Raw genomic sequence first — 14373 nt, 5'->3', positions numbered from 1 at the left:
TCAGGGGCCCCCAATCCCCGGGCCGTGGACCAGTACCGGTCCGTGGTCCGTTAGGAACTAGGCTACACAGCAGGAGGTAAGCGGCGGGCAAGCGAGCGAAGCTATATCTGTGTTTGCAGCCGCTCCCCAGCACCAGCATCACCGCCTCAGCTCCGCCTCAGATCCTTGGGCATCAGATTCTCATAGGAGTACCAGTCCTTGGTGCCACAAAGGTTGGAGACCGCTGCTTTAGATGACAACCTTTTTCCTACTCCCTCCTGTCTCCCTCCTCTAGTTCCACATTTTCCTTCCTTTCTAGTCCTCAGTATTTTCAAAGGGAGAAAAATTTGCTTGCCACATTTCATATAACCTCCTATAGGTAGAGATGGAGTATCTCTTATCCTCTTGTTGGTTTTCTACCCAAAAGAAAACCAGCAACCTTCTTTCAACCTGTGTCTTAAACTAGCCCTTCCTGTGTGCTGCCTGAGACGTCTCCAGGACGTATGTGAATGGCCCTTTATCACTATCATCAGCATGTGTACATCCGGGCTCCTAGGAAGTGGGAATGTGATTCTCTTTGAATGGGCTAAAACTACTGTCTTTGACAATCGTTGCACGGTGCTTCACGTAATTAACTGTGGTCTCATTAGAAGCTCTGCATCACACTAAGTTCACGATCTTTCCAAGTAATGACATTTAGCCCCACACGTCTGCACACGGTCTCCCCCTACATCCCCAATCACACCCCATCCACGCCTGCTCCTCTCTGTCCGTCCCCCGACTCTTTCTGATTTTCTGAAGTCTTTTCACCCTCTCACCTGGAAGACCTCAGGCTGGCCAGGTTGCTGTGCTGATGGCTGTTGAACATGTTGCTCATTGGAACTTGAACGATGATGAGGCTGCGGGCCCTGCCACTGTGGCCAGACTCCCACCCCCTCTGCTGTCCGCGTCTGGAACTGTCCTGTGGTCTGCCCGGCCTGCTCAGGAGCTGGCGTGGAAGAATCAACGTCAGTCAACCCACCAACTCCAGTGCAGAGGAAACAAGTCACTAATTCCACCTAGAAACTTTCTTCTCTCTTCCAATCAACCCAAATCAATGTTTCTTCTCTAGGTAGCCTTTCCAAAGGGTCCTTTGCTCGTTTTAAATTTGCATATTATTAAATGTATACCTTACGTGCTTTTGTTACATGTGCAAAAGTCTTTTCCATGTCTCGGACAGGTTTAAATTCCAAATGGACTGTCACCTTGCACTTCCCAACATTAGCTCAGTGCGCCCAGGACCCAAGCAAACTAGTTTAATAACCTACCAAATCCTCTCTCTTTAGTGGTACGATTTTCCGGGTGCCCTCCTTCTAGTCCTAACTCACCAAAGCTGGATCCCCGACTGGCGAGACTAGGGTAAGCAGCGGCACCAGGGGACGCAGTGGAAGCACCGGGTAGGGACATGGGGCTGAAGGATGATGGCGTCTGAAAGTTGCTCACACCAAACTGGGAAGCACGAGTCTTGGCTGTGGCCTGGGTGGCCACCTGCTGGAAGGAAGAAAGGGACAGAACGCTGACACGACCGCACACGCCATTTGTGTGGGACCGACCCTCTCTGTCAATCCCTGGGTTCTTTTGAGCCAGGCTCATCTCATTGTTTATGTCCTACTGTGTACTCCTTCCAATTAACTCCCAATCTCTCTTGACACTATTTTTAGGCAGTTGTAAAAAAGTGAAAAAAGCAAAGAACTATGGGATTAATAAAAGTATACATTTAGAGTTGTGAGAATTAATGAAAATGGTTTAAATAAAAGCATTTAATAAATTGTGAAGTATATAAAAACTAGAGGCCTTAATAACAGTATAATGTAATATATAAAGAAAAAACATTTTGCATCATTTTATTATTCAGTCTGTATCTCACTTATTTGTTCCTAATGATACCTTTTTTTGGGTAACTGAGTATTTTTCTCACCATAACAGTAATGCAAATGCATTGTAGAGAATTTTAACAGTGAAGGAAAATAAAAAGAAAATAATCGTTCATAATTCTTCCACCAAAGACCCACAGTTAACATTTTGGGATAATTTCTCCAGTTTATTTTCCTGTGCATTTTTTTATACAATTGAGATCATACTGCATATAACAATTCTAGAGCCTACTTTTGGTTCTGACTTTTTATTTAAAATATTAGTACTTAACTATTTACATTTATACTACTATTATATATTGTAATATATAACATATTATGTATACTGTCATATGTTATATGTCTATTCTATATTATTAATATAAATATATGCAAATATACAAAAGAATATCAGCTTTAGGCTTAACATAGACAGACACACGAATATTATAAAAAGACTTTTCGACGCACACATTTCTTTTGTAAATAGACATCACTGCGTATAAATTCATAACTAATTCTCTCCTTTGTTCCTCTACTTTGTAGTCCTAACCAAAGTGGAAACTTCTTAGAATTTACTCCAAAACCAACCTGAAAATCAAACTGCTCCAGATGTTCCATGTGAGCGACTCTGATTTAAAGTGAATATGTGAAAACTATAGACGACTGAGATTTTTGGATTGTATATGGTTTTTAATGATCTGGTTGCTCCCAACAAAGATAAAAATTGGAAGATAGGTAGTGGGGGTTGGGAAGAAAGTGCCTAAGATTAACAATAGCTTTACAGATGGAACATAGCCCAACCAATCAAACAAAAAACAATACACACACGATAAAGAGAGGGGTAGCTTTACCTGGGCAGAGAAGCCTGGGCGAGTGCTTGGGGTCCACGCTGGGGCTGCTCCCTGGGTGGGGTTAGAGTGGCGGGAAATCTGGGCCAACATCTGCCCTGCGGAAGCTGATGGCTGCACGATGGTTACAGGAGGGGCCAGTCCGCTATTTCTAGGAGTGAACAAATGGTAAGGTAACGGATTAAAAGGGTGGGTTCACCACAGAATCTAGGAGTCACAGGACAATCTAGCGCTATCCTTGGATTCCCTTGACTTCCCTGCAGTTAAGAAAACTTGGTAACAGAATTTAGAAAAAACGAGAAAGACTGACAGTCACACACTGATCAGGACACACGGAGATGGAACCTAGAACGTGGCAATAGGACAGGTGCAAAGAAATAGGAGGAAGAAAAGCAGCTTGCCTCATCCTAGGCCCTGCAAGTTCCACTGCTTTGTCTGAAATAGCCAGAGAAAGCTCGCGAAGAATAAAACCTGGATTCAGCAAGCGAATCCCTGAGTAGCCCTGTAAAGCAGCACACACATATGCAGCTCACCTGAAATTCTCTGCCGGCCGGGGGGTAGGAGGGAATGTGCTGCCCTGGGAGAATAGCTGTTGGGCGGCGGGGACAGTGCTGGAGGAGATGCCTTTACTCTGATCTGTGGACCAAAAGGAGTGGGGGGAGGGCCAGTCAAGGGGCTGTAGTGTATCAGTTCGGCAAGTTCCTATTTACTCAGGAGGTGTTATGATTAAGTGGAAATACGCTGGAAGACTACTGACTGGTCTGCAGCAGACCCATCAGCAAGTGATCAAAATGAGAATTTAAAGGAGAATGAGGAAGAAATATACCTGCATTGATGTTGGAGTAGATTTCTGAAAATCTTGGATCTCCATCTTGAGCAAAGAGACCATCTGACTTCTCGAGGGGCTTGCTGTGTTCTGGCCCTGTGGCTGTCACAGGCTGAACAGAAACCTGTGGAATACAGTGAAAAAAATAACCATGGAAGGTTTAACATGACAATTCAATAACCCTAAAATTAATTTACAATACAGATATACTCTAACTGGTACCGGAGGACATTTCTTAAGGAAATGCTCACCGTCCTCTTCAAAGAAGGCACACTAACCTGGGAATGATTGTAGCTGGCCAGTCCATCTCTTCCTGGTACCACATCCAATTCCGTTTGCTGTGGCTGCTGCCTATATGTTAAAGACCGGTGAGGAGAGAAACAGGAAAAAAGATTTTTAAAAAGAATCTAGGGAAAGGGCTTAAAAAGTAAACAAATAAAAAAAAAACTGGAACTGCAGACAGCCACACCCTGGGTTAGTCGCTGCTCAATAAAGGATTATTCCACTATTTCTCACCTGGGTGTCAGCTGCCCTGTGGCCATCTCCAGGGGTAAATTAGCGGTGGGACCCAGCTGTGGCCTCTGGATTGTGTTGGACAGTGTAGGCCGTGGTTCCTGGCTAGAGTTCCTGGAAAAATGGAGAGTAGATGAAACGGGGGTGGAAAAATGTATCAAATTCTCTTTGTATATTCACCTACAGCTGAGACAATCACAATAAATTCCCCCTTCAAGTCCTATCCTAAAGGTAACCTACGACTTCTGATTGAACTAATAATCCACACTGTGGACAATATGGTACAAAGAGGAACAATTCCTATGGCACAGGGGTTCATCCTGTTGGGGTTCTAACTCCTCCCAAGTATTCAACACCTGGTTGTTGTGGACGTGTATGTACCTATATGTCTATAGCCATATACTGTTTTTTAAAAAAGGGTAAGTAAAAAAACTCAAAGTACATACACTGAAATATTAAAAAAGACTTTCCAGATAGCATGAATTTTTTTCTCTTCTCTTATAGCTTTTGATAGTTTCCAAATTTTCTATAAAGAAAATTTATTTTAAAATATTAATAATTAATTGTGCTGGGGAAAACTTTATGCAACGATGAGGAAAGCCATTATTTCCAGAAACAAGTTCTTAAAAAGACTTTAAAATTTAAATAAAATGGAAACACAAAACAATATAGTTGTTCTGTACTATAAAGATACAAAAAAATAAAAAATAAAAAACCCATACACAACTCTACAAAGATCGTGACCATATACCTGAGTCCTAAGTTAACAAAAATTTCTAAAATTCAATCCACTGTTATACCAAGTTAATTAGCAGAGACTTAAACTTTACAAGCCCTAAAAACTGAATCGGAGGATACAGACTCAATGTTATTACCAGTTACTATTCATACCTGCTAATTATTTATAAATGGATCTTCAAGCGATGGGTTTAAAGGTGATTCTAGAACAAAAGATTAAATAGAAAAGAACTACCATGACAGCCACTAGGATAGGCCCAACAAAAAGGACAGCGATAACGTGGAGAAGCTGGAACCCTCGCACACTGCTGACGGGAATGTGAAATGGCACAGCAGCTTTGGAAAAGTTTGGCAGTTCCTCAAAAGATTAAAGAGAGTTACCCTGCGACACGGCGTGGTAAGACTAAGCAGACCTGACCCAGAAATCCCAACACTAAAAAAGGCCTTCACGGTACATACTTCACACTGGTGTTGGTACAGATGATGTACTCAATTTCATCTGAGTACGGGTTCTGGAAAGTAAAGGAGCTGGTTCTCATCCACAGCCATTCTCTGTTCTTAGACCGGAACCGGAACATGACAGACAGCACCTGGCCTTTTAATTTCACCACCTGAAAAAATTTTCACGCTATCAATGAAACCACAAAAAATTATCTTTAGGACAAAAAAATCCCAGTTCTCTAAACCCTAAATTACTTGAGTCACTGTCCTTGAAGTACCAGTCTCTTTCAATGTTACCAACAAAACATGAGTGAAAACTAAGTGATTAAATAATGTGAGAGAGATTTACATGTCTTCCCAGAGTCCCAAGCTATCTGACCACTTGTCAAAGTCAATAGGAATAACGATTATTTCCAAAAGAAGAGAAAGGACTGCTTCCCCACTTCCTTTAAAGATAATGCTGATCTAGCTGTATAAGTCTATACTAGGAATTTGTTAACTTTAATGACACTGAATTGCTCTTCAATCTTAGCTTTTCCCCCTAAACCTGAGACTTCGTTTTCATAGCACCCATGGAAGTTTCTATAAATAAAACTAAGTTGGCTTTTTTAGTCTTATTTTGTTTTAGTTTTTTAACAATAAACTAATTTTAGATTATTTTAGTTTCTAGTGTCATGAAATAGGAAACAGTCTTTTGACCCTCCCTCCCTAATAATAAAGAAATAATAATGTTAGCAACTAACATTTATTTTGTAGTTACTACAGGTCAACCATTGGGCTTTGTACTTTTTTTTTAAAAAAAAATCAACATTTCTTTAACATGATAAAAAAGAAATGTGATAAGAACACTTCCATTTAAACAACACTAAGCAGCCTTTAGTACTTACATGTACTCACTGCATAATATATACACAATGAACATAATCGCATTTGCATACAAACTAAGTAGTGGGTTTTAAAACCTGCTTATTGCTGTGCATATCTATTACAAGGAAGTATAAGCCTGGTACTTCAAAAGATCTACATTTTTAATTGTTTTTCAAGAAAAAGTAAGTTGATAACATTTGTGTTTAGGCTGATGCGACAATCTAAAAAATAAATATAGAAGCAAATGGAACATACTTCACTTAGCAATAATAAAATGGCACGTTTTTAAAAAATATATGAAACTTTTACAAATTAAGTATAAAACAAAGCACTGAAGTAACCAAAATGGGGGGGGGGAGGCAGAAAATAAGCTTCATTGGAGTAACTAAACTTATTTACTGAAAAGCAAAAAAATATAAATCCATCACGCTTAAGAAAGATTGAAATCTGGAAAGCAGCAACTAAGAGCATGGCTGGAGAGCACCTATTAAAAAGCACCTTTATTTATGCATTCTAAAATCGCAGCAACAACTGATGTCAGAATAATAGTGCTGAGATTACAAAGTATATATGAGCCATTAAAGCTGTTTTGGAATAAATATTTTCCAGAAGTGATAAAACGATACTCTGTGGCCAAAAACATCAGAATTAGAAATTTCATGGATTTAAAATATACCCTACAGTATCTTCTCACATTGCTGAAAGTACATGTCCTTAGCTTTGAATGGTTTCAACAGAAATTAGAATAGTTTTTCTTGCGATGGCACACATGAAACATGATCCTTCTGTCACTGCAGCTGAGTGGATAGAACTGGTGATACTGAGGACTCAGGAGAGACTTTCTACTGCCACTGTCCGATGTCCTCTAGAAGCCGGGCTATGTGCTTTAACTCATTATCTTATTTAATCTTCCAACGACCCTCTGAATTTAAGTATTATTATTAAATACACCTTGTATCAGTGAGGACACTACTGAGGCATAAAGAGGAAAATTATTCTAATATAAAGAACTGCTACTCAATTCACCAGATATTTTCAGGATATAGGGCCTGAAAATTACAATTAAGAGTCAGCTTACAAGTCAGAGTCAATTCTCATTCATCTATAAAAGAACTGTAAAATGAATTTTTCTACTACTCTTCACAGTTCAGTGAACCCTAGAACATTCTGAACACTTTAAAAGACAGTCCTTCAGATACAGCTTTTTAACCAAACAAAAATACTTTGGACATTCATTATCTATAGTTCCAACGTACTGATTCTTTTCTGTTCCTTACACAGGCTAAGTACCAAAGAACGTAAAACCGTAGTGTCTACCAGTGGGTAGTGCTCGATTCATCAGTAGTCAACAAGTATTTGTGGAATAAATGTGATAACAGATATTAGATAAAAATATTATTCAGACCCAAACCAGGAAAAAAAGGTACCTGTTGGAAGCTGTCTCTTAGAAGTTGCTGGTCTTCAGGATGACAGAATTCTACAATATTCTTTCCTAAGAGTTCCTATAAAGGAAAAAGAGTCAGATCGACACTTATGAGCATCTAACTCTCCTGGCCCATTACAGGGGGCCTGGATTCTATTTCTCCTGTCTTTTTTTTTTTTTTTTTTTAAAGGTGAGGCAACCCTTGTTTGACCTCACAGATTCCAAGGACCTTGTCAGTTTACAATCCCTTATTATTTTTTTTTTTTTACACCTACTGCACCTGGTCTTCCTTGGCGGTCTCCCATCCAAGTACTAACCAGGCCCGATTCTGCTTGGTTTCTGAGAGCAGACGAAATCGGGTCGGGTTTGTTCAGGGTGGCATGGCCTTACACTCATTTCTCCCATCTTTATCTTAGGATTATAGTAAGTGGGGAGAAAAAAGAGAAATGGAATCTGCTAAACAACTTGCCGCTAGAGCATCTTTTTCAGAATATTGTACATTTATATTAACTGCATTTTTTACAGGTTTAAGATATAATTTACACATATCTCTCATCTTAAGCATACAATTTGATATCTATAGTAAATTTTTAACATTGTGCAACCATTACCACAGTCGTTTTAGAACATGTCCATTGCCTCAAAAAGTTCCCTTGTGCTCCCAGTCCCCTAGCCAATCACTACTCTGCTTTCTGCTTCTTTAGTTTTGCCTTTTCTAGAAATTTCATACAAATGGAATCACACAATATATTGTCTTTTATGTCTGGCTTCTTTCACTTAATAAAATGTTTTTGAAGTTCATCTACGTATGTCTCATGTATCAATTGTGTATTTCTTTTCATTGCTCAGCAGTATTCTAATGTGGACATATCACAGTTTGTGTAACCATTCACCAGTTAATGCACATTTAGACTGCCTCACTTTTTGACTATTATGAATAATACAGCTAGAATATCTGTGTCTACATCTGTGTGTGAATGAATGTTCTCATTTCTCTTGGGTAAATACCTAGGATTGGAATTGCTAGGTTGTATGGTAAGTGTGTGTTTAACTTTTTAAAAAACTGCAAAAATGCTTTTCCAAAGTGGCTGTACCATTTTACATTCTTCCAACACTTAAAAAATTTTTTCATTTAACTTAAGATAACGCTGAGAGCATCTCCTGATTCAGTCATTCCGGAGGGCACAGACACAGTGGTATCTCACTGTGGTTTTAATTTGCACTTTCCCAGTGACTATTGATGACAAGCATCTTTTCACATGCCTTCACAGTTCTTTTAATTTAATAAAATGCCTATTTAAATTTTGTGTCCTCTTAATGAATTGTAAGAGTTCTTTATATATTCTGGACACAAATCATTTTTCGGATATTTGATTTGCAAATATTTTCTCCCAGTTTGTAAGCTGGTCTTTTTACTTTTTTAATGATGTCCTTTTGAGGGAGAAAATTTTAATTTTGATGAAATCCAATTTATCCTTTTTCTTTTGTGAATCATGTGTTTGGTGTCACACAAAAAAACTGCATAACTGAAGATCACAAAGACTTTCTCCTATTTTCTCCTAGAAATTTTATAACTTTAGCTCTTACACATTTACACCTCTAAGTTGATTTTTGTGTATAGTAGGAGGTAAAAGTCTAAGTTCATTTTTTTTTTTTTTAATTTGGATATCCAATTGTTCCATCACAATTTGTTTGAAAGATTTCTTTTCCCCATTGAATAGTCTTGGTATCTTTGTTGAAAATCAGTTGACCATAAGTGTGAGAATAGACTCTATTCCCATCTACTGATCTACGAACTTATCCTTATACCAACACCGCACTGCCTTAACGACAGCTTTATAACAGGTACTGAATCAGGTAGTGTAAATCCCCCAAATCTGTTTTTCTCTTTCAAGGTCTCTTTTCACCAATCTCCTCCCACAACCACAGCCAGAGCTCCCTTCTAGCCACTACAGTTTTGAATGTTTACATGATGACTTACTTCTCGACTCAGGTATAGTTAGTTACCTGGTCTGCTGAATGAGAAATCTAAATAAAATGATAACTTGTGGGTTACTGTGCAAAAGCTTTAATTCAGGATCTGAGCAGACTGGCTTTACTAGAACTTGAGATGATGACATGAATTATCAGAAGGTGGTTATAGCATAGTAACTAATTAAAATGAGCACTTCTGCATCACTATTATCTAGTACTAATATCAGTAACAAAAAACAAATACATAGCCATACCTGCTGCTCCCACCTGGTTTCACAAACCATATTTTTCTAGATCAGATGACCAAAGAGATCATCTCTTTCTGAGCTGGGGCTAACATATTTGGCTCTCTCTCAACTACGTGATTGAATAATCTGAACACAGCCAAGGGGAAACAAGAGGTGTAAGTGTCGGTGGTGTAACGCCTCTAGCCCCTCACCTGTGGTTGGTACCCGACAGTAGCCACACAGCGGTGATCCACAAAAGTAAAGAGTCCCTCGGTGTTGTGTCGAGAGATGAACTCTGTTGGTTGGCAAACATTACTCATGTCTGAACAGTTGGGAGAACTAGTTACCTAAAAGTAAGGAGACAAAAATGAGATAAGATGACACCATCCTTTACAGATACAGCTCCCACCCCCCTCATGGTCCCGTACATAGATATGAGGCTCCCAGTTTTAGGAATCTCAAAACTTTCACATCTCATCCAGGAAGGAAAAAATGTCAATCACAATCAGAGAGGGCATTAACACCTAACTCCATTTCCGCACATGTACTCCTCACCAACTTTGTAAAGAAAGATAAAAATTTGTTCAACCCCAAATCCATCTACTTTCATTTAGCTAGGCTGTGTTCATTATTCAGATTGGAAAATTATAGTCTCAAGTATTCAAGAAGCTTATCTATTTTATGAGACGAATCAAAATAATTCCACTTCTCTAGTCATGTGATAATAAAATGAAACAAATCTCTCTTCTCCTGGAGCAAAATAAATTAGTTGGAAATAGAAAATTCGCCATTGCAAAGCTAAGTACATAAAAGATAAGGGAAGACGATCCCCCTCCTCTCCCACCGTCTTCAGTCTCTGCTAAATCAAAGAGAAATAATGTTAACTATGAATGCGATATTCCTCCAAATATTTGGAATTTTATAGAATTCTTCATTTGTATTCAGAGAGAAAAAAAACATGAACAAGTCCTGTTGGAGATTTCTCCTCAATGAAAAGGGGTCATATAGATGTGAAAAACTCATACTTGCCTGCAGTCTGCCAATGGCCACTAGGCAAAACTTGCTCCCCTGGCCGGCCTCTGGGTCATCGTCTGGGAGGGAGACACCTTCAGGAAGGTGAAATTAAAAGATTTAAGAGGGATCTCAAACTCAACTGCCTTCAAAAGTCAGACAGGTAAAGATTTAAAATACGTGTATATATGAAGACACTAGGTATAAAATAAAGAGTGATAAAAGATAAGAATACAAGTACTCATAGATAATAGAGAACGAACTGATGACCACCAGAAGGGAGGGGGTTAGGAGGATGGACAAAAAGGTGAAGGGGATTAAGAGGTACAAACTCCCAGTTATAAAACAGTCATGGGGATGTATTGTGCAGCATAGGGAATATGGTCAATAATATTGTAATAATTCTGACAACACCATGGTTACTAGACTTATCATGGTGATCACTTTGTAAGGTATATAAATGTTTTATCACTATTTTGTACACCTGAAACTAATATAATATTGTATGTCAACTATAATTTTTTTAAAAAATAAAAGATAAAAACTACATAGAACATACCACATACGCCAGATGTTTTAAGTATTTATATATTTCTATATATATAAATTTATGTATTTTACCCATATTAATTGTAATAAACTGCAGAGTACAGGTCCCACCCAAAGTACTCTAAAAAACTATGCCAAACCAAACACATATGAAGACAGCCGTTCATTCTGTGAGTGTATCACAGGCAGAAAACATATGTCTTGCCCAACCTGAGATTTTTAAAGTAAGCAAACAACTGAAAATGAAATTAAACCAAACACCAATAGTTATTTATGTCCTTTGGAAAAGAGAGAAGCCAGTTTTAATGTTTTATGTGGAAATGGAAGAAGGTTGCATTTTCTCTCTACTCTGCAGTTACATTCTTTTTACCAAGAAAAATAGTATTTGAGAACTATACAGAAGTATGAAAGACCATGTATACCTCAACTGTATGATTTACACAGTATATAAACTAAAAAGTTCCAATGCCATTACTACTTAAAATTTACATTTAACTACCATTTACTGGGTGCCTACCATACGCCAGGCCCTGGGCTAGGAGCTTTTCTTCCGTTAAATCTAATCATCATAAAGCTACATGGGATATATTATCTCCAAATTATAGATAAGAAACTGAAGGGTTTTTTATAAAGGTCAAGCAGCTTACCCAAGGTTATACCGCTAGTAAATAACAATGCCAGAATCAAACTCACGTTGTTCCAAATCCAAAGTTTAATTTCTTACCAAAATACACCATGTTGCCTCTCTGTTCTCTCAGTTTGTCTCCCTATAGCGCCCACTTCCAAATTGTACTCACCTAGCCAGGAGTAATGGCACTGCTAAGGTTTAGAAAATCTAACGAGCCAGTTTAAAAAGCTGATCCCTCCACCCCAACCACCTTTCTCACATGCCCTGTTTGACCTCGAATTCTAGTAAAGCTAATGTGCTCAGATCCTGACTTGAGGCCCCTTGACAAGTCGCTACAATCAAGCCATCACCGCTTGTCCCCCAAAGTCCGGCTCCCACTTTAGAAAGCTTTCCATGTTAACTGCATTCAATTCCAACGGTCTCTTACATACACATACTCAGAACACCTTATTATGAATTTGCATGTTTAAAAACTACACTCTGTGACATAGCCAACACTAAGTCATTTTCAAGTCTGAGTAATTCATCTCTTCAACTGAAATATAAGCTCCGTGAGGGAAGGAAGGGGTCTACTTTTCTTTCCTATTCTCTTACGGTTTATGTCAAAGTACATTTCATATACCAGGTACACTTTCTTGGACGCTGACGATCCTGCTGCACCAACAGAGAAACCACAATCCGACTTTCCTACCTGCTGGGGGCCAGGCTTTGATGTAGCCTGTGCAGTGGACCACCACGAAATGAGGCTCCCCATCCTTCACAGAGCCAAGTCCATTCCTAGAAGAATTACAGATGTGAGGAGAGCACCCTCCCCAGAAACACATACGAGGCACTGCTGGCTCAGAACCTTTAACTTCAGGCTCTTGGTTATTTAGAACACAGGATGGCTATACTTGTCTCTTTCCTACCCAAAAGCGACCATCATATTTTGATCCTTGCCAAAGTAAAGCATTTTAAAGGTACTACAGCAGGAGGAAAGCAGGGAAAGTGGCAGGGCAACTTCCTTAAATAGGGTACGCAAAAGCAGCTTTGGAAGTTCAGGAAAAAGTAACTGGGAAGCGAGGGATGAGGGTGAGGGCTGCTGAAGGAAGTACTGCAGCAAGGCTGAAGAAGTGATGTGCTCTTTCTGTGCTTGGCCATCCCTTTGCTTTCCCCCGCTTAGGATCTCACCTGCATCTGTTCCTCACGAAGCTCAGCCTATTCATAGAGACGGGGTCCACAGAGCTACTGCCACACCTGTTACAATGAACGGAGAGATTAAAAGCAAGTAAGCTGCACTAGCAAAGAATTTTCCATCCTTTAACAGCCAAATAACAGGCTCTAGATATAACTAGACACAGAAAATTGGTAACAATACACCTAACAAGGAAGGATAAAGAAAAAAGGTTTGGAATTTCTAAAACTTGTAACTCCTAGAATTTGAAGATGAAATGTGCCAATGCTCTTCTCTACAGCAGGGGTCAGTATGCTTTTTCTCTAAAGGACCAGACAGTAAATATTTTCAGCTTTGTGGGTCATACAATCTGCTGCAACTAGTCAACTCTGCCATTATAGCATGAAAGCAGCCATAGACAACATGCGAACAAATGGCTCACTATGTTCCAAAAAAGTTTCATTTACAAATAAAGAGTTGTGGTTTGCCAACTTTATTTCACAACCCAATCTATTTGATACATTTTATTATTTATCTTGCTCCTGCGTGTGTATTTCCACCAGCCATGTCCACATATTGGGACACTTTCTCTTATCTTCTCTACTTTCCTTCTCTCATTTCTTTAATAAGAACAGATAAAACTTACATAGAACTTAATACGTGCCATGCCCTAGTCTAAGCATCTTAACATATATTTATCCGACTAATCCTCTTAACAACTTTAAGTTGATATTAATATAACTCAACATTATTAGATGATGAAATCAAAACACAAAATAGTCATTTAATATGCTCATGATCTCAGAAGATAGTAAGAAACCCGGCAGGCAGTTCGGGTCCGCAGCTACTCTAAACCAGAGCCACAATTCCATTTTGCACCTCTCCTAGGAAACTTTTTTAAACATCCTACTCACTACTTCTAATAAGCACCATCTCAGTACAATGTAGTCAGTTTCCATTATACAACCTGAACTTATTATGTGATTTCAAGAGATGTCTTTTCTATCTACATAAAAAATACCCTCTTTACTTTAGAATCCTAAAATGTATGGTATGTAATTAATAAACACTAACTACTAACTGAAAGACATAAGAAAATCCAAATTTCTAACACAAAAATATGCAGAAATGGTCTGAGTACATGGATGCTGTCTCGTGATGTACTGGGGAAAAATACTGGTTTTAGAGCCATGAATTAAAATAAAATCCTGTATCAGACAATACCTATGTAACCCTGAGAAGTTTCTTTGAGTCTGTTTTTTAATTGGCAAAATAGTAACCATGAATTCTACCCTATAGGG

General features: G+C 38.7%; 1 protein-coding gene across 6 annotated transcripts in view; it reads right to left on the bottom strand.

The window, feature by feature from the left end:
* ARNT (aryl hydrocarbon receptor nuclear translocator) overlaps positions 1-14373 on the bottom strand; it is a 49346-nt gene that overhangs the window by 5757 nt on the left and 29216 nt on the right. For 4 of the 6 annotated variants that reach the window (XM_016122713.2, XM_016122711.2, XM_016122708.2 and 1 more), the window contains 13 exons: positions 13090-13155; positions 12611-12696; positions 10761-10837; positions 9944-10078; positions 7535-7609; positions 5259-5410; positions 4065-4175; positions 3827-3899; positions 3549-3672; positions 3256-3358; positions 2726-2873; positions 1347-1509; positions 798-967 (listed from right to left, as the gene is read on the bottom strand). In XM_016122713.2, coding sequence (XP_015978199.2) covers positions 798-967; positions 1347-1509; positions 2726-2873; positions 3256-3358; positions 3549-3672; positions 3827-3899; positions 4065-4175; positions 5259-5410; positions 7535-7609; positions 9944-10078; positions 10761-10837; positions 12611-12696; positions 13090-13155 — 1483 coding nt within the window. The remainder of the gene's footprint in view (positions 1-797; positions 968-1346; positions 1510-2725; positions 2874-3255; positions 3359-3548; positions 3673-3826; positions 3900-4064; positions 4176-5258; positions 5411-7534; positions 7610-9943; positions 10079-10760; positions 10838-12610; positions 12697-13089; positions 13156-14373) is intronic. The other 2 variants (XM_016122709.2, XM_016122714.2) reach the window with 1 other exon arrangement.

This window comes from Rousettus aegyptiacus, unplaced genomic scaffold (assembly GCF_014176215.1).
Source record: "Rousettus aegyptiacus isolate mRouAeg1 unplaced genomic scaffold, mRouAeg1.p scaffold_m13_p_17, whole genome shotgun sequence".
Classification (NCBI taxonomy): Eukaryota; Metazoa; Chordata; class Mammalia; order Chiroptera; family Pteropodidae; genus Rousettus; species Rousettus aegyptiacus.
Note: the sequence above shows the minus strand (reverse complement) of the source record. Positions and strands in the feature narration are given on the sequence as shown.